The 19,628-nt window shown below is 40.4% G+C and overlaps 1 protein-coding gene across 1 annotated transcript in view; it reads right to left on the bottom strand.

The window, feature by feature from the left end:
* DCBLD1 (discoidin, CUB and LCCL domain containing 1) overlaps positions 1-19,628 on the bottom strand; it is a 72,605-nt gene that overhangs the window by 14,587 nt on the left and 38,390 nt on the right. The window contains exons 3-6 of the mRNA XM_005654388.3: positions 13,991-14,125; positions 12,220-12,271; positions 7,907-7,979; positions 1,257-1,390 (exon numbers count right to left, since the gene is read on the bottom strand). Coding sequence (XP_005654445.2) covers positions 1,257-1,390; positions 7,907-7,979; positions 12,220-12,271; positions 13,991-14,125 — 394 coding nt within the window. The remainder of the gene's footprint in view (positions 1-1,256; positions 1,391-7,906; positions 7,980-12,219; positions 12,272-13,990; positions 14,126-19,628) is intronic.

Here is a 19,628-nt window from a genome sequence, read left to right on the forward strand (position 1 = left end):
AAAATGGAAAGTCCACAAAGCAAAATTGGAATTTGTGGCATGCTGGCAATAATTCATACCATATTTACATTGTGCTTACAACTATTTCCATATCATTTACATTGTATTAGGTATTATAAGTAATCTAGGAATGATTTAAAATATACAGAAGGGGAGTTCCCACCATGGCGCAGCAGAAATGAATCCAACCAGGAACCATGAGGTTGCAGGTTCGATCCCTGGCGTCGCTCAGTGGGTTAAGGATCTGGAGTTGCCGTGAGCTGTGGTGTAGGTCACAGACATGGCTCGGATCCCTTGTTGGCTGTGGCATAGGCTGGCAGCTGTAGCTAGCTCTGATTAGACCCCTAGCCTGGGAACCTCCATATGCTGCAGGTGCAGCCCCCCCAAAAAAACAAAAACAAAAATAAAAAATATACAGAAGGATGTGCATAGTTTTGTGTAAATCTTATGCCATTTTATATAAGAGACTTGAGCATCCATGGATTTTGGTTTCCACAGGGGTCCTGGCACCAATCCCCCTAAGGCACCAATCACACAGTAGCATTGTTCCCTGACTAGGTGTCCATTCATTCCAAAGGCAGTGTCCCTCTGGACCAGTCCAAGCTGCCCGCTTACATGGGTGGACACCTAGATGCCTGCAGTTAGTTCTAATAGCTCTAGTTTTCCACTCAGGCTGAGGAAATCTGAAAGCACTAAGAGCTGAGGTTGAAGTTGTTAAAAGCAATCAACATACTTTTTTCTTATGAAGATAAAAGATCCGAGGATAATACCAAACAGAGAAGTGAACGCAAGCCTTTTTTCTTTTTTTCTAACTTCCCAACTATTATTCATCCTTAGGAGATTGTCTCTAGGGATCCGCTGGAGGGTGTTCAGCCCTGCTTGGGTCTATTTCAGTCCCTCATCTCCTTCAGTATCTTCGGTTATATCAGAGATAATCAGTAATTTATAGACACTGGAGACACTAGAGAGGACTAAGCCTTTCTTCCCTCCCACTGAAGCACCTGAGAGTAGAAAGCCCCTCTACCCGGACTTCAGATGTGGACCATTTTAACTTACTTGGCAGCATAACAGTGAGCTTTTCAATGGCTACATTTCTCTTCCACAATGACACCATAAATGCTGCTGTAAGCACTGGCATATCTTTCTCAGCTGACGAGCCCTTGGTATCACAAGCCTGCAGTCTTTTCACAATTGTGAACTGCTTAATTATGCCTGTGGGGTTACCTTCCACTCAGAACAAGAGGCGCCGTACTTACTCCCTTGACAGCACACCATTGGCCAGGATTCCTTCATATCGACTTAACCCTTTGCGCAGGAGCACGCTGATCTGACCACCCAGTTCATCGGCAATTATTCCCGCATGGATGGCGGCTTTGCACAATAAAGAGGTCTGAAACACAGTAACATCATCACTTATAAAGACTCAGCGATGCATCCAAAATATAGTGGGAGTTTTCCATTTTGCTACAACTTGTGGTCAGCATGCCTATTTGACCCATGACATGCTAAGTTATAATTCAGGGAAGTAAACAGTATAAAGGGATGGAAAAAATTCTTAGATGACTATCTCAGAATGACATCAGAGTCGCCATATTTATGCTAACTTGGGAAACTTTCCACTAGGTAGGAAAGAAAGGCGGTAATTTACAGCATTCGAGGCTCCCCAGTGAATATCACTGTCTGGTGGCCCTACTTGTGTAGTCACCTCCCACACCGTCTCTGAGCTGGGTCAGACGGCTTGCTTTGTTCTGCTGCAGGTAACATGGCCCCATCAACTGTCACACATGTCAGTGGGGCCACTGTAGATTCCGGCCCCAGATGATTTGCCACGTGACGGCACCAGCAAGAACGATTCCAGGCAAAGAAAGCTTCAGAACCAACCAGCCCAAATTGCTGACCCACAAACGCATCAGCAAAATGGCTGTCACTTTAAGCCTAAGTTTTGGGGGTGACTTGTGAAGCAAGAGTAAGTAACTGATCCGTTTCTTACATTTGCTTTACTAAATATACATCCTGAGGATCATCTGAGATGGTGAACCTTCCATACCACAGCTTCATTTTAAAATTAAAAGATTTAACAAGGCATCGAAACCGAAATGGTGGTGTCAGCCACAGGACAGTCAATGGAACAGAAAACTTTCTGAAGTTCTCAGAGCAATGATGAGCAGCCCAGAGCCCACAGCCTCCCTCTCATTCTTGAATCTTCTCTGAGAGGGTCAAACAGCTCAGACCCCCAAGGCTGCTGGCTGGTGTGACAAATGTGGCAGGGGCACCTGGCTGGCTCTGATTAGAAGGAAGGATGGAACTTTTTCACACGGCACCCAGGTCTGTAGGGGCCTGTGTGGGAGGGTGATTAGGCTGTTGGCCCAGGACTGAGGGGCCACGAGGGATCTTTTCTTAAATAAACTTTAACACTGACCTACTTCTCTGCAATGCTAAGGTGGAAAAGAGACAAGAAGCTCATGAAATTGTATCTCAATAACTGAACTAGGGAGTTTCTCTTCGTGTTAACGACAACACTGTTTATCTCACTGCAGTGGAAAATTTCTATTAGATTTAGGTTACAATATTAAGAGGATCGATGAGACCAACCGTATTTTGCAACTAATGTTGCAATAAAACTGAGAATTTTTGTCATCTTTAATTTAGAGAGCTCCTATTTCCCCAACTAGAATAGATTTGGCAAAGTGAGCCAGTTTTGCCATGACTGCTATCATAGCAAAGAAGCGGGGGCATTTCATGAGAGAGAAGAAATATGAGAATGCTGAAACAGGTGCAGATACCATCCTTCCTGATTTTGGAAAAAAACAAAAAGAAGAATAAGAAGAAGAGATGGTACTTTTTAAATTAAATAGGCAGCTTGCATTTTCAATTTTTTTCTGAATTTTCTTATTACTGTTCTAGACTTTTTGGGTGGGGAAAAAAAAAAATGGAGGAGCTAGCTATAACGGGAACGTCCTGAATTTAAATTAAGCCAGCGCACTACCCTGGCTCTGCCCCTAACTCTGCTACGTGGGCTTGAGTCATCTCACTACTCTGGACTGAGCTTCCCAATTCATCTGGACCATGAAAAGTCTGGACTGGGTGATGTCTACATCACCCTGTGATTCTAAAGGGCACCTTGTGTACCTGTTACAGGGTCCATGCAGGCCTGCCTCCCCTCTCAGCCCCAAATGAAAAGCAAACTGGTCCAGTGGTTGGCTGGGCAGCAATTCTTGCCATCCCTGGGGTCACCTGGCTTCCTTGGCAGCCAGTCTGAGGAGGGGACGGTCTTCCCACCTGGAGCCCTGCCCTGTGTAGAGCTCTCACTGGACTTAGCTTGTTCCAGGACCTCCTTGGTTACGAGAGGACAGGTTCATAGGCCAACAAGAAATAGGACATGCTGGCACCACTGGCCAACAAATATTCTCATTTCCCACAGTCCCTGGCATTTGGGAAACTCCATGGTCTGTGCCCAATTTGTGGAATTTATTTCACTGCATTGTTGCATATTAAATTAATACAATTCATACGATTTTCATAATATTAAATGCAGGCCATAGCATACATCTCCAGATTTATCATAGTATTATGATCAAATTATCAGCCCTTTTCCGGGTTATTTCCTTAAAAAAAAAAATCACTCTCTCACCCACTAACTTTTTTCTAAAGTTGGGGGTTTTTTTTGGTAACAATTTTAAAAATTCGCATTCATTATACCTGATTTTTTAAAAAGTTCCTTTTGAATCACAGATTCATACTTTATTTTCTAGCTATTTTGAGGTTTACGCCTCCCTGAAATGTAAATGTAGGAGAGCCACATCACAGGCCTGTGTTAACTACTGATTGCCTCAAACAAATAATTTAAATGTAATTCTTCAGGAAAGGGAATGCAATAGACAGCTAAGGAAAACAGGCCAAGACTCATGAATCTGTATGTTGATGAAATTAAACATCTCTGAAGTTAACTGAGCCACAAAAGATAACCAAACAGATCAGCATGAGAAGACTTAACTCTCAAAGCAAACAAATCATTTCAGAATTGGAGCATTTTCTTAAGTCTTCCTTTAGGAAAAATCAGCCGGTACTAAAAAGTACTGACAAAGTATTAAAATAAAACGTAATGAAAAAGTAAACTTTTTTTTTTCTTTTCTTTTTAGGGCCACAGGTGCAGCATCTGGAAGTTCCCAGGCTAGGGGTTGAATTAGAACTACAGCTGCTGGCTCACGCCACAACCACAGCCCCAGCAATGCCAGATCTGAGCCGCATCACAGGTCACGGCAACCCAGCGAGCCAGGCCAGGGATAGAACCTGCATTCTCATGATACTAGTTGGGTTCTTAACCTGCTAAGCCACAAAAGGAACTCCTAAAAGTAAACATTTTAGATTGACTTTAATATAACATGAAGAAAGCACATGTTTGAAATGCTGGTGGAATGATGGTCATATGTTAAATTATAAAAATATATTCATTCTAGGGCATGAACTGTTTCAGTGTTGCTAGTCTTCGTATGATGAAAACATCTGCTTTAGAAATGTGGTATACCTTCATTACAGACATTTTGGAAAATATGACAAAAATTAATTCGCATTTTATTATGATATTAATATTGTCATCAGTCAGAGACAACCGCTCACCAGCGTAACGTATCTGCCTCTGGCTTTGTGGGTGTAAGCAATAGATGGGTTTCTCCCCTCCTCTTCCCAGACGAGGAGCACACAGTCTGTACTGTCTGCCTTTAATTTACAATAGTGCTTGAACATTTTGGGGGAATGGAGAATTACTGAAATGAATTAGTTAAGGGATGTGTTCCACTTAAAAGCAGATGGTACAGTCAGCAGGATTGGAGAAGGTACCAAGATAAAAACTGTTCTGGGGGCTTTTTATGTCTGGTTTCCAGGTGAGGCAGAGCTTAAAGGAAAGCTTCTATTCTTAACTGGCATGGTTAGCACACCATATGATGCCTTAATTCATCAAGCAAGGAGGCAGAATCATAGAATCTTCAGAATTCTGAAAGACCTTTAAATTTTCTGCAGACACCTCCTGAAAGACCGCCCCCTTCTCCACCCCCAGCACCTTCTCACATGCATCCAGGCCACCCCAACAAAAGGCTGTAACCTCCTCATTTGATACTTTCAGTGCTTGGGGCCTCACTGTCTCTCGAGACATCCTATCCCATTTTGCACTGTTGAGTTATTCCTCATACGTCATGGAAACTGGCCTCCCTGTAACTTTCATCCACCAATCCTAGTTCTGCCTTTTGAAACCATACAGAATGAACCAATTCTTTTTCTCTAATTGCTCTTTAATTCATCACATTTCTTCCCTGTTAGTAACTTGCTTTCCAGATTCAACCATCCTAACCTAGAGGATATGAGGAGGTGCTTGGGTTTTGCAAAGACCCTTCCAGAAAAGACTGGCTACAACAGAACATACTTCTGAAGATGAAGACACTCTGGAGGAGAGACTCTATAAGATAACACCCTGATCTCTGCCTCCTGTGCAATCCCCTCAGCTGTGAGTGGGTACTGAGGCTTTCTCGTAACTGTCAGAAAATGGCAAAGGTCACAGGACACCAATCCCATAATAACATTACATAAGATTGTTACCTGTCTTGCCAGGAGACACCCTTGCTAGGAATTCTCTGACTGGTTTTGGTTGGGAAGGTCCACGGCCCAGGGAGCTGAGGACAGCCTCCAACCAAAATCCAGGAAGAAACTGATGTCCTCCATCCAACAATCCATCAGTAAATGAAGGCAAGCAACACCATGTGAGCTTAGAAGCAAATATTGTCCCAGTTGAGCCTCAGATGAAACTACAGCCCCACTGACACCCTTGTGTCACCTCAGATGCACCCTTGTGAGTTTCCTTGAAGCGGAGAACTCAGCTAAGTCATGCTCAAACTCCTGACCCACAGAACATGAGAGATAATACATGTGTAGTTTTAAGCTTCTAAGCTTTTGGTAATAGTTATGTAGCAGTAGAGATCTAATATACCCACGATAACAACATCTACAAAAAAGACACTAATCAGACTTCTTTGAAGAGATTTGTTTTCAAAATACAACTTTTCCCTCCAGGTAAACTCATTTCAAAAGCATATGGTATAAAATCAGTTAGTGAGTCAAATAGGAAACCTGTTTGCTAGCACTTCCAGATCATGTGCTCAGATGTACCACGCAGGAAACCGTTTACCTGTCACCCTGAAAAAGATAGCTCTGTCAAGTGGAGGCAAGAGAAACAAATAAAGAAACCATGCTATTTCTCTTATCCACATAATTCTTAAGTTCCTTATACTGGACAGGAAATAAGAAATTAAAACTTTAGGGAGTTACTGTTGTGGCTCAGCAGGTTAAGAATCTAGTATTCGAGTTTCCATCATGGTTCAGCAGAAAACAAATGTGACTAGTATCCATGAGGATGCAGGTTCTATACTTGGCTTCGCTCAGTGGGTTAAGGATCTGGCGTTGCCATGAGCTGTGGTGTAGGTTGCAGACTCAGCTTGGATCTGGCATTGCTGTGGCTGTGGTGTAGGCCGGCAGCTGCAGCTCCAATTCAACCCCTAGCCTGGGAACTTCCATACGCCACAGGTGCGCCCTAAAAAGAAACAACAGCAACAACAACAAAAAATAAATTAAAACTGTATATTGCTAGGGGGAAACAGTACACCTCAACTTTTTATTTCTTTTAGTTAATTTCCTGAAGTCCTTTGGGACTTCAGCCTATGCCAATATATTTTCAAACAGAAGTGGTGTAAATCATTTTAAGTTTCAAACAGTTTAGAGGCCAAAAAATGTCCTCTGTCAATTTTATAAACAAAGACAACACATGAAAAAAGAAACAAATCACAAAAGCTGCTGCTCTCAGAGTCCGGATGTGCTAAAAGTAAAATTAAAGCCAAGTTTTTTTTCCTCCTGCTGGAGATAAATGATCAGTCTCCTAGAACATGCATGTTTTCCCCACACAAAGGCATGTGTCACTAACTCTTAAAAAATTCCATCACTATAGAGATTTTCACATTTCTAATCACTCAAACCCCATCCCATAAGCTATAAACCCAAGGGTTTTTTTGTTTTGTTTTGTTTTTGAATTTTACTTTTTCGGTCACACGTGTGGCATATGGAAGTTCCCAGGCCAGGGATCTAATCCAAGCCCCAAGTGCAGCAACACCAGATCCTTAACCCACTACACAGGGCCAGGGTTCAAACCTGTGCCTTCAGCAGCAACTTGAGCCACTGTAGAGACAACACCAGATCCTTAATTTGCTGCATCACAGTGGGAACTCCTAAATCTATTTTCAATAGGAATGTAAATGTTTAAAAATCAGATATCAGATTTCCAAGATAGAAATGTGTAAACAGGAAGAAATGAAGGATTGCGCACCTGGATATATATAAGACATACACTTTAGAAAAATGATTTCTTGTGATTTTACTTTTTCCACGTTTTCTAGGAACAACTTATATCATCCAGAGAGTCTCAACAAGCATAAGAAACCAGCATGCAAGGATGAAGGGGAGTAATACATAAGAGCAGGGCAAATGCTTCACTGCTTCCAGAAACAACACTGCTCTTCTGTGATGTAGAATGTTCACCTCCTTGGCTGTGTTACATGAATCAACTGGCACATTAAAATAAAGAAATAAACCATGACAAAAGATGATCTCATAAAAATTAGATGGAATTATACCTTAGGCTATAATAAAGGGTCCGGCTACCATTTTAATGTATAGTATGCTTAACTGGAAATGCTAAAAATAGGAATGAAGGCATGAATTACCTTGGTCTTTATACTTATTTTCAGAAAAGAGAATTGTACATCTATCCACAAAGTTTTACATGTTATTGGACTTTGCTTTGTAGAGAACTTCAAGCAACAAACGCTCTAATTTCCTCCCTGCCATACAATTACCCTCAATTACTTACATCTCTATATCCATCCACCACATTTCCAGAAATATCTCCTGCTATGTCTCTACAACCAGCTGGGCAGAACTTGCTAGAAAAAAAATAAAGAGGTTATATTTTGTTAAGTTGTACTTAAATTTAAAAGCATTAAATTAAACTTAAAGGTATTTTCTCTCCTCTATACAAATGCAGGATCATCTTGCTTTAATGACAAATCAGAAACCTGATTTGTGAAAACATAGGTTAATCTATGTCGGGTTTCATTATAAACTCTATTAAACAATGAGTTTCCCTAAAGCATCTTAATTGATTTTAAGATGTCCAAGAAATGTTTTTAAGAAAAAAAAGTTTCTAAAAACTATAAATACAGCACAATCCTGTCTTTATAAAAAGAAATGTTTAAATAACATCTTATGTTTTCTATGGATAAAAAGAAAACAAGGAAGAATATCTCTGGATACTCTCCAAACATAGGATTTTGAGGAATTTTTTTTTTTTTTTTTTTTTTTAGGTATATGAAGGTTCCTAGGCTAGGGGCTGAATCAGAGCTGTAGCTGCCGGCCTATGCCACAGCCACAGCAACACCAGATCCAAGCCTCATCTGTGACCTACATCACAGCTCCCGGCAGCACCGGATCCTTAATCCACTGAGCAAGGCCAGGGATTGAACCTGCATCCTCATGAATGTTAGTCAGATTCGTTTCCCACTGAACCACAAGGGGAACTCCAAGGAAGTTTTTTCTTTCTTTTTTTTTTGTCTTTTCTAGGGCCACACACATGGCATATGGAGGTTCCCAGGCTAGGGGCTGAATCGGAGCTATAGCTGCTGGCCTACACCACAGCCACAGCAACTCGGGATCTGAGCTGCATCTGCAACCTACACCACAGCTCACAGCAACGCTGGATCCTTAACTCAGTGAGCGAGGCCAGGGATCGAACCTGCAACCTCATGGTTCCTAGTTGGATTTGTTAATCACTGAGCCACCACGGGAACTCCAGGAACTTTTATTTTCTATGTTAACTCTGTGAATTTGGATTCATGCTACTAGCATTATCCAGTTGGACCATAATGGAAGCCATACATGTACATTTAAATACTCTAGTAGCTATATTAAAAAATTCAAAAGGAATAGGCTAAATATTAATACATTCTATTTAACCCAATAGTCAAATTTTATCCTTTTCACATGTAATGAACAGAAAAATTATCATGATATTTCCAGCCTTATTTTAATAATGTCTTCAAAATCTACAGTATATTTTATACTTATAGCACATCTCAATCTGAATTAGCCAAGTTTAAATGCCTGATAGCCACACATGGCTAGTCTTGGATAGTGAAGTCTACATTAGTTATAAATTACTTTTGCAGTCAGAAAAACAAGGTGTATTTTTTCAGCTTTATTGGGGATACAACTGACAAAATTATAAAACATTTAAAGTATACATGATGATTTATGTATACATTGTGAAAGAACTCCCATCTAGTTAATCAACACAGTTATCACCTCATACACACACACATACACACACACATATTTGGCGAGAACACAAGTTCTCTCGTAGCAAATTTCAGTTACACAACATGGTGTTATCAGCTATAGTCACCATGTTATACGTTAAATCCTCAGATCTTATTCACGCTACAGCTGAAGAAAGGTTTATACCCTTTTAACAACCTCTCCCAATTTCCCCAAACCCTTGGCAACTACTTCCTTACCTTCTGTTTCCAAGAGTCTGACTAATAGAGGTATTCACAATTAGAATTTCATTTACTTAAGAGTCATTTTTTCAAGAAACTTTCAGAAACATGTCACAGCGTACACATGGTTGAAGGGGCTAATGGAGGGGTGACTCAGGCTCTGTTACTACTTAACTAGCGTCTGACCCTGTATATTGCATATAACCCCCCTTAAATTCAGTTTCCTCCTCTGTAGTTCCCTCAAGTGTCAACATATCAATAGGCTACAAGAGACAGCTATACATCTACAAAAACCATTCAACAGGAAACTCAAAATTTTATATGAACATGGACAGCTTTGAAAGTGGATGCCATATGCCCTTGTTTCTATATCTACCATGTTACAATAATGTTTACTTGGTTTGTTCAAGAAGAATGTATCAGCCCCAGCAGATTCCAAAATAGCAGCTGCTTTTATTTCATTTCCTCTCAGTTTCCTCCTGCTGACTTAGCACATCAGATGTGTAACAATATCTAATTATCAAAACTACCCAAATAAGTGGTTCATATAATTCTGCCCCACTGACCTACTGGAGTCCAGCACTGCCATAATAATCAAGGAATTAAGAAATGAAAATAACTGAAATGCTGCTACAGGTTTGCAGTTCCTTAATCTAACCCTCAGACCCAGATATATTTCAAAATTCAGAATTTTTTGGATTCTAGAAAAGTAAAACAATGCCAATGATGTATATGATGTTAGACTCCAGTGAGGTCTGCAAATATTAATGAAGACATTAATATCTTGGAGTTCCTGTTGTGACTCAGCAGAAACAAACCTAACTAGTATCCATGAGGATGTGGGTTCAATCCCCAGCCCCGCTCAGTGGGTTAAGGATCCAGCATTGCCATGAGCTGTGGTGTAGGTCACAGATGAGGCTTGGATCCATCCTGTGTTGCTGTGGCTAAAATATAGGCCTGCAGCTGTAGCTCTGATATGACCCCTAGCCTGGGAACTTCCATATCCAGCATTTGCAGCCCTAAAAAATAAAAAAAAATAAATAAAAAAACATTAATATCTCTGTATCAAATCATGGATAGTCATAGTAAGTCAAGTACATAAAGACAAAATCACTTCATGTTTAATTTAGTCCAATTTTGCTGTCAAATGAATTTATGGTCACATTAATCAGATACTGCCACCAAGTGAGTTATAAAAATCTTTTGGCTTTTGAAGTGTTCTACATTTCACAATTATGAGTAAAGGATTATGGCCCTGTACTAGTCAGTCATCTTGCCTCACCTTTAATTAAGCACTACATGGTTGGGCCACAGCTTAGATGATCAGGCACCACAGCTGTAGGTGAATATATTCCTTTCTTGAAGAGGACAGAAAATGACTATTGATGCCCAGAGGCCCTGTCACCATTGGCACTGTCCACATATGGCTGGAAAGAAAATCTTGGTAAATGTCTACATTGATGAATAGCAACTTTAAAGGCAATGTTTAATTATTGATCATTTTTATTTTTCTCAACTAGACTTTATGTTCTAATAAACACTAGAATTGATTCTACATATAAAATAATCTCATTTAATAGAATGTCAGATGGTTAGGACCATGGGCTCCTGAGCTCGACTTTTAGGGTGTACTTATTTATTGCGTAGCCCTAAGCAAGTTACATAATTGCTTTGTGCCTCTGTTTTCAGGTCAAAACAGAACCTGCCTTGTTGGCATACTGGAACATTCGTATGAGCTATCTATACACGAAATCTGGAAGAGCTGTATCTCGCACTAAGAAAACACTCTAAGGTGTTAGATTTGTTGACAATGACCTCTAGACCAGTGGTTCTCAACTGGGAGTGATTTCTGCCCACCAGGAGACATTTATCACGACTGGCACAAAGAGTATATAACCAGGGATGCTGCAAAACATCCACAGTGCACAGAACAGCTCTTCACAACAACAAAATCATCCAATCCAAAACATCAATGGTGCCAAGGCTGAGAAATCCCCCTCTAGGCTCTTTAACTTTAGACATGAGAAAGTGGACATCAAAGAGATTCAGTAATATTTCCAGTTAGAGTAAAGGTAGAATGAAAAATTTCATCTCCTATTCTCAGTAGGTTTCTTTTTTGTAAGAAAAAAATGAACCCCCTCCAGAACTACCAAGTCCCTCCCAAGACTGGCCAGGTTAAAAAAAAAAAAAAAAAAAAAAAGCACTCTGGACTCTATTTGGCTCACTGGTACTAAATTAGAACTCAGGGGTCAAGCAAACTATGACCATGGGCCAAATCCGGACGGTGCTTTTTTCACAAATAAAGTTTTATTTGAACACAGCCACACTCATTCATTCACATACACAGTCTGTGGCTGCTTTTGCATACAACAGCAACAGAAACTGTATGAACAGTTGCAAAAGAGACTGCACAGCCCGCAAAATCTGAAATATTTACCATTTGTCCTTTGACAGAAAGTTTGCTAACCTCTGCTATATAAGAAATCAATTTAAACACCCCTAATTAGTTATAAAGGATTTTTTAGAAAATAAAATTAAGTCAAATAAAGTACTTTATCTGGTTTAATGCCAAGGAAAACAAAAAGTTCAGCAACCAATGAATGCAGCATAGCTTGGGCCCTGCATTTACCTGTATTCTGTCTTCAAATAATGGTTAGCTCGTTCCAAACACGTTATTAAATCTGTTGTAAATAAAGATAATTGCAATTAGCAGACTAAATGGAAGTTAGGACACTCAGGCTTCACAATTTAAAATAAAACAGTTTTAAAAAGCATTTATTCATTATCTAGTTATCTGAACTTCTCTGCTTAAAAATAAATAAAAGGAGTTCCCACATGGCTCAGTGGGTTAAGGATCTGGTGTTGCTACTATGGCTCTGGTTACAGCTATGGCATGGGTTTGATCCCTAGCCCTGGAATGTCCACATGTCATGGGCACAGACAAAAAATAAAAATAAAAAATTAAATAAATAAATCAAAACTGAGACACCCTCCCCAGGATTTCATCAGTTCCCTTCAATTTATTTTCTACCATCAATCATGGTTCTTCAGCATTTCTCCAGTGAACAATAACAGGATCCATTTCCAACAGAAAAGCCAACACTGGTCAGTTACTATTATTCGCTGCATAACCTACAAAGCTCATGTGTATAACCTTCCCTGGCAGGAGAAAACAATTTCAGTAGCCCAGTGTAGTTCATAGAGAAATTCAGGAACATTTAATTTAACAATTTAGCCAGTGGCATCTGAGTAATCACAGAGCCAGATGTTCTGGGAGAAGAGCCTATGAGTTTTGATCAGTCAGGACTAAGGACTTAAATGGAAGATGATCCCTGGAGTAATTTATAGACCCGAATCCTCAGCAATGGAAACTCTAAGACACTGCAGATTTTGATGCTTTTAGATCAAACTAGTATAGTTTTCAAAATATTCCACATTTACTGCAGAATTTCTTTTTTTGCTTAATCCTGCCAATAGCTCTTAGGGAGCAACATATGCCGAGCACTGAGTTTACGGGGCCTGCTAGGATTGGTCAGATCTGATTGGCTGAGTGTGAAATGAATGTCGTCCCCCTGCCAGAGTATTTCTGCTAGAAAGGACTGAGAGCAGAAACCCCGGGGCTCTCTGTGGCCCTGAGCAGATCCTGGGCTGCACAGAAGCTACTCTGGAGTACGAGGCCTGAATCGGAGGCTGCGCTTTCCTCTCTCATCAGTGTTCATGCTCCCCTTCTTTCCTGCTCGTGCACTAGCTGGATGGCTAGGGAACTCTGTGACAGTGACTTCATCCTCCTCATACTCCCATGCTCATGCAACCCCTAAGAAAGAGGTTGGGGGAGAGCTCCAGAGACCAGCCAGAACCTTAGAAGGGCCAGGAAGGTGGTCCCAAAGATACACGGTCCAAGGTTTCTAGGAAAATGAGATCAAGCCTCTCCCACATAAGTCAGCTAATTAGTCCAACATGTGCTATAAACTATCCAGTTCAGACCTAACAGCTTATAAAGACACTGAGTTCTAGAGTTCCCGTCGTGGCGCAGTGGTTAACGAATCCGACTAGGAACCATGAGGCTGCAGGTTCGATCCCTGGCCTTGCTCAGTGGGTTAAGGATCCAGCGTTGCGGTGAGCTGTGGTGTAGGTTGCAGATGCGGCTCGGATCCCGTGTTGCTGTGGCTCTGGCGTAGACTGGCAACTGCAGCCCCGATCTGACCCCTCGCCTGGGAACCTCCATATGTCAAGGGAGCGGCCTTAGAAAAGACAAAAAAAAAAAAAAAAAGACACTGAGTTCCTCTCTTCCCTCACATCTTAATTCTGTATGAGGTCATAATTTTGTCCAGAGATAGTAGCAAGAGGAATTCCAAGACAGATCAAGGTTTACAGGTTATATGTTGGTTATTCTGCTATACCTGGATGGTCGCTGCTGGCATACGTTAGCAAAAAGCCCCGCCCAGAAATGTGGGATCCACTCTCAAAGCGAACAGTTACTTCATTGGTGTCCAGCAAAAGCTCTTTGGGAACAGTCATGCTTCCACAATATGGACCTAAAAACAAAGCACACTTGTGGCTCATTTCAAAATTTAGACCAGTACAAAGAATTGGCATAGGGCATTTTTTTCCCCTGGAGGTCAAATTTACCAGACGACACATACGTAAGATTATAATTTTGACCCAACTGAAATGTTGCATAATACTGAGACTGAGAAATTAGTGATTGATTGTAAACTTGATTATACAAACCAAGGCAGGGGAAGTGGTTAGTTGTAGATAAACAGTGGGTTTATCTACAAACTGTGGACAGTCTGCTTTTGTAAACAGATGACTCACACACAAAAATCAAATATATTAGGTAGCAAAGAAAGTGTAATCACCAAAGCGAGATTCTAGGGGCCTCCTAAATTTTCATCAAGTATGGTCTGAATGTTTGTGTCCCCACCAAATTCATATGTTGAAACCCTAATGCCTGAGGTGATGTTAGGAGGTAGGGCCTTTGGGAGATGCTTAATTCGCAAGGGCAAAGCCCTCATGGATGGGATCAGTGCACTCATAAAGGAAGCCCTAGGGAGCTAGCTTGCCCGGTCCAGCATGTGTGGACACAGGGAGATGGCTAGGAAGCAGGAAGTGGGCTCTTACCAGCCACTACACCGTATCTGCCAGCACCATGATCTTGGACTTCCCAGTCTCCAGACTGTGAGAAATAAATGTCTGTTGTTCATAAGTTACCCAGTCTGTGATTTTTTTTTTTTTTTTTTTTTTTTGTTCTACCAGCCTGGAGAGACTAAGACAAGTAGTAAAATAAGTATTATCACAAAAACGATATTTCAGGGGTCTTCAAAATCTGCTCAAAGAACTCACAAATTCCCTTTATTCAAGAAAGTTTCAGAATTAAAAGACCATCCAACACACGGTAAAAATCTTATTCTCATACAGTTTATAAAACATTTCTCTTTCTCTTTTCTTCTTTACCACTCTTAATAATAACTTCTGACTAACCCATATAATTTATTTTGATTTGTAAAATAGAATTCAAAAAAAGTATAATAATTTCTAAAGGCTTTTGAAATACCACAATATAAGTTATGCAATTAAGAGTATAACATATTGTTTCTAGAATATGGTGCTTGAAAAGCAACAGGAAGCTCCATGAACTTTCAAAAGGCAAAATTTGGAGTTTCTGTTGTGGCTCAGTGGTTAACCAACCCGATTAGTATTCAAGAGGACCATGGGTTGGATCCCTGGCCTCCCTCAGTGGGTTAAGGATCCGGCATTGCCTTGAGCTGTGGTGTAGGTTGCAGACATGGCTTGGATCTGGCGTTGCTGTGATTGTTGGCATAGGCTGGCAGCTACGGCTCCTATTCAGGCCCTAGCCTGGGAACTTCCATATGCCATACCCACGGCCCTAAAAAGACACACACACAAAGAAAAAAAAAAAAACACAAAATTTGATTCGGAGCTTAAAGAAAAAGAAAAAAAAAAAAAAAAAGATCTAAAACTCCTTAAGTTGAAGAGTTGAAGTTTAGTTTGTAAACTGTCATCCTGTCGAGTATGCAGACACCATCATTTCTAGGAAAATAGGGATTAACAAGCAAATGTTGAAGAGAGGTATTCTTCATCAATTTTCCTCAAAATAAAACAGTACAGAGTCAAGGGCAACAACCATGACAACACTGGCTAAAGGAGGAGGAGGAAGGGAAGAAAAAAAAAATCATCTCAAGTCAATGTGCGTGAAACTGGTCACATCAGCCAAGGCCAACATAAGGGACCAAACTGCTAAAAGATGCAGAGGATGACTGTGAACCCAGCTCCACCTTCCTCTCCTTGATATAAGGGACCTGATTTCTCCTCTGTCCTGTACTGTATCACATTCTGAAGATGTGATGGAATAAAAGAAATGCTGTGTTTACTTCATGCCCCAAATCTCTGTTGTTCCCTATTATTACAATGAAATCCCATAAAAAGATCATTTCTATCTTTAGAAGCACTCATCGTATATAATTTCATGTTAACACTTGCAAATTATTTAGAATAGTATCTAGCAAATAAAGAGTTAAGTATTTCTTAAATAAATACAGACATTAAAGCAACAAATAAACAATGCCTATTTTCCATTTAGACTAGGTTCCATGGGGTTTAGGGATTTTTCTATCCATCGATTTATTCTAAACACCTTGTACATATGACAGCCTTTCAAATATCGTTTGAATCAAAATGCAGTTAAATATTCTTCTATTTACAACAGTCAATTTTAAAAAACCAATCCTATCATTTCAAAATATCATGAAGAAGGGGTTCTTGTCATGGCGCAGTGGAAATGAATCCGACTAGGAACCATAAGGTTGCGGGTTCAATCCCTGGCCTCGCTCAGTGGGTTAAGCATCTGGCATGGCTGTGAGCTGAGGTGCAGGTCACAGATGGGGCTTGGATCCTGCATTGCTAGGGCTATGGTATAGGCCGGTGGCTGTAGCTCCAATTCGACCCTTAGCCTGGGAACCTCTATATGGCACAGGTGTGGCCCTAAAAAGCAAAAAGCAAAAAGCAAAAAAAAAAAAAAAAAAAAAAAAAAAAAATTTAAGAAATAAGGAAGAGTGTGGAAAAGCAAGAAAGGAAAGAAAATCATTAGTAAGAGAGATATATAGGTTTTCTGATTTTTAAGTGCTCATAAGCATGGAAAATAAGCAATTTATACTAAATCCATTTTTGTATAATAAAGTAGAATGGTAAGTACTTTTGTAAATTAAAGTGTATTATATTACTGTGCTTGACTTCTGCCACTTATTCTCAGTTTGTTTTAAATGTTTGAATTTTCTTTGTTCTTTGCATAGGTAAGCGAAGATCAAACTTAAGAACAAAGATTAAATAACTAGTAACTTGTTGCTATTAATAGAGTGTTTTCCTAACCATATCTACCTTTTCCAAGAAGCAATAATACATATTCTCTTCACCAAATAGTGATGATACCATACCACCAATCTCTCCTTAAACTCCCTTTTTTTTTTCAATTTATTTTTTTTTAAGGCTGCACCCATGGCATATGGAAGTCCCTGGGCCAGGGACTGAGTCGAAGCCACACCTGCAACCTATGCCACAGCTACAGCAGGATTCTTTAATCCAACAGCCAGGCCAGGGATCAAACCCCTGCCTCCACAGCAACCTGAGCCACTAGCAGTCGGGTCCTTAACCCACTGAGCCACAGCAAGAACTCCTCTCTTTAAATTTTTTCTGACTTCCAATGAGTTCCAACAAAAATCATGAGGAGAGCAAGTCTAAATTGATTATCAGTGAAAATTTGGAACATTTTTTAGTTGAAATATATTTGACATATAACACTGTGCAATTTAAGTCATGCAACATGTTAATTTGATACATTTATATATTTTATTTATTTTTATTTTTTTGATTTTCAGGGCCACACCTGAGGCATATGGAGGTTCCTAGGCTAGGGGTCAAATCGGAGCTATAGCTGCCAGTCTATGCCACAGAAAGCCAGATCCGAGCCGTGTCTGCAGCCTACACCACAGCTCATGGCAACACCAGATGCTTAACCCACTCAGCAAGGCCAGGGATCAAACCCGCATCTTTATGGATCCTAGCTGGGTTATTTAACTGCTGAGCCATGAAGGGAACTCCTGATACATTTATATGTATTTAATATGATTGTCATTGCAGGGTTAATGAGCACCTCTATCATATTACATAATTCTCATTTCATTTTAGTGGATGGGATAACTTAGCAAGTTGGATGATTATAGTACAATATTGTTGTCTATATTCACTATACTGTGCATTAAATCTCTAGGGCTTATTTGCTACTCGTTGCAACTTTGTTCCCTTAACCAACACCTGTCCCATTTCCCCACCCATCCCTGGTAACTACCGTTTTACTCTGTTTTTAAGAGCTTAGCTTTTTAGATTTCACATATAAGTGAGATCATATGGTACTTGTCTTTGTCTAACTTACTAATTTCTCTTCCTTAGCATAATGTGCTCAAGGTCTGTCCATGTTGTTGTAAATAACAGGATGTCCTTTTTCATGTTTGAATTTTTTTTCTTTTTGTTAAGGATGGATTATTTTTATTTTTTACTTTTATTTTTTGGCATGCCCACTGCATGTGGAAGTTCCTGGGCCAGGGGGTGAACCCATGCCACAGCAGTGACCCAGGCCACTGCAATGACAATGCTGGATACTTGACTTGCTGTGGCTCAAGGGAACTCCCTGGAATTTTTTTTCTTTAGTGTTTTATGGAATCATTGAAAGGAAAGGTTGCAAAATTATAAATATTTTACAAACACAGATAAGAGTGTATGCCATCACACTTAGCTGTTGTGGAATACATATAATTTCCTAGATCAGAAACACATAGAGTAAAACCCTAAATTGGTTGCATCTTCCCATAGTTATGGTAGGTATGGTAGATAAACATTTCTGGAAGAAGTTCAAAGAAAGAAAATGTAAACACACACACCCTTTAATCACCCTTACCCCACAGGCATCGCCCTTCTCAGATTCTCATTGATGTGCTGCAAAAATGTAACTAAACCCTAGCAGGGGTAGAATCTGCCCTGTCAATAGAACTGCCATTATTGAAAGTTCTTTGATAGGCTCATCACAGCACAGCCACCACAACAGGAGGAGGCAGTCTTAGTCCAGGGTGGGAAACTGAAGTTGAGGTTGACTGCTGTCTCGCCTTTGGCAAAACACCCAAATTATTGCCTGTCTGAAGGTCTGACAGATAAAGACTCCTTTTCACAGACTGGAAGTTAATAACTGCATTCCTGGAGTTAAAAGGGAAGAGATGAAAACAGAAAAATGTGACTGGCAGTGAGAGAGAGAAACAATTAATGGGAAACCATGGAAAGCTCCTACAAGGCTGTCCTAAGCAATGTTCTCAGTTTTCAGCCAGACTCCCTTGAGAATGATATCTTGTTTTATTAAAGCCTTTCTCCACCCAAACAATATAGTTACTGTCAGTACTCTCCGTCTCAATCTTTAAAAAGCATCTACACCTGTATTTGAACATTCACAATGCCAATGTCATTGGAAACCCAAATAAGGGCCCCGAGGTGACCTCCCACTTTGACCATGATTATAGTCTTCATCCTTGCACAGTGTTCCTGAAGCAATAAACCTGCCCCCAGTCACAGTCAGACTGAATGAACCCCAACCCTTCTTGAGTGGTTCTCAAGAACTCTAGCAGACCTGAAAGACTCATAGTCTGCATAGATGTTTGCTTCCTAAGTGGCAGTGCTGTGTGTTTTACAGAAAACTTGGACTTGCTGGAGTTCCTGTGGTAACTCAGCAGATTAAAAACCCAACTAGTATCCATGAGGATGCAGGTTTGATCCCTGGCCTTGCTCCCTGAGTTAAGGATCCAGCATTGCCGCAAGCTATGTCCTAGGTCACAGGTGCAGCTCAGATCTGGCGTTGCTGTGGCATAGGCCTGCAGCTGCAGCTCCAATTCCACCTCTAGTCCAGAGGTCCATATGCTGCAGGTGTGGCTCAAAAAAGAAAAACAAACAAAAACTTGAACTTGCTGTCTACATCTAACC

Source organism: Sus scrofa, chromosome 1 (genome assembly GCF_000003025.6).
Source record: "Sus scrofa isolate TJ Tabasco breed Duroc chromosome 1, Sscrofa11.1, whole genome shotgun sequence".
NCBI classification, from domain to species: Eukaryota; Metazoa; Chordata; class Mammalia; order Artiodactyla; family Suidae; genus Sus; species Sus scrofa.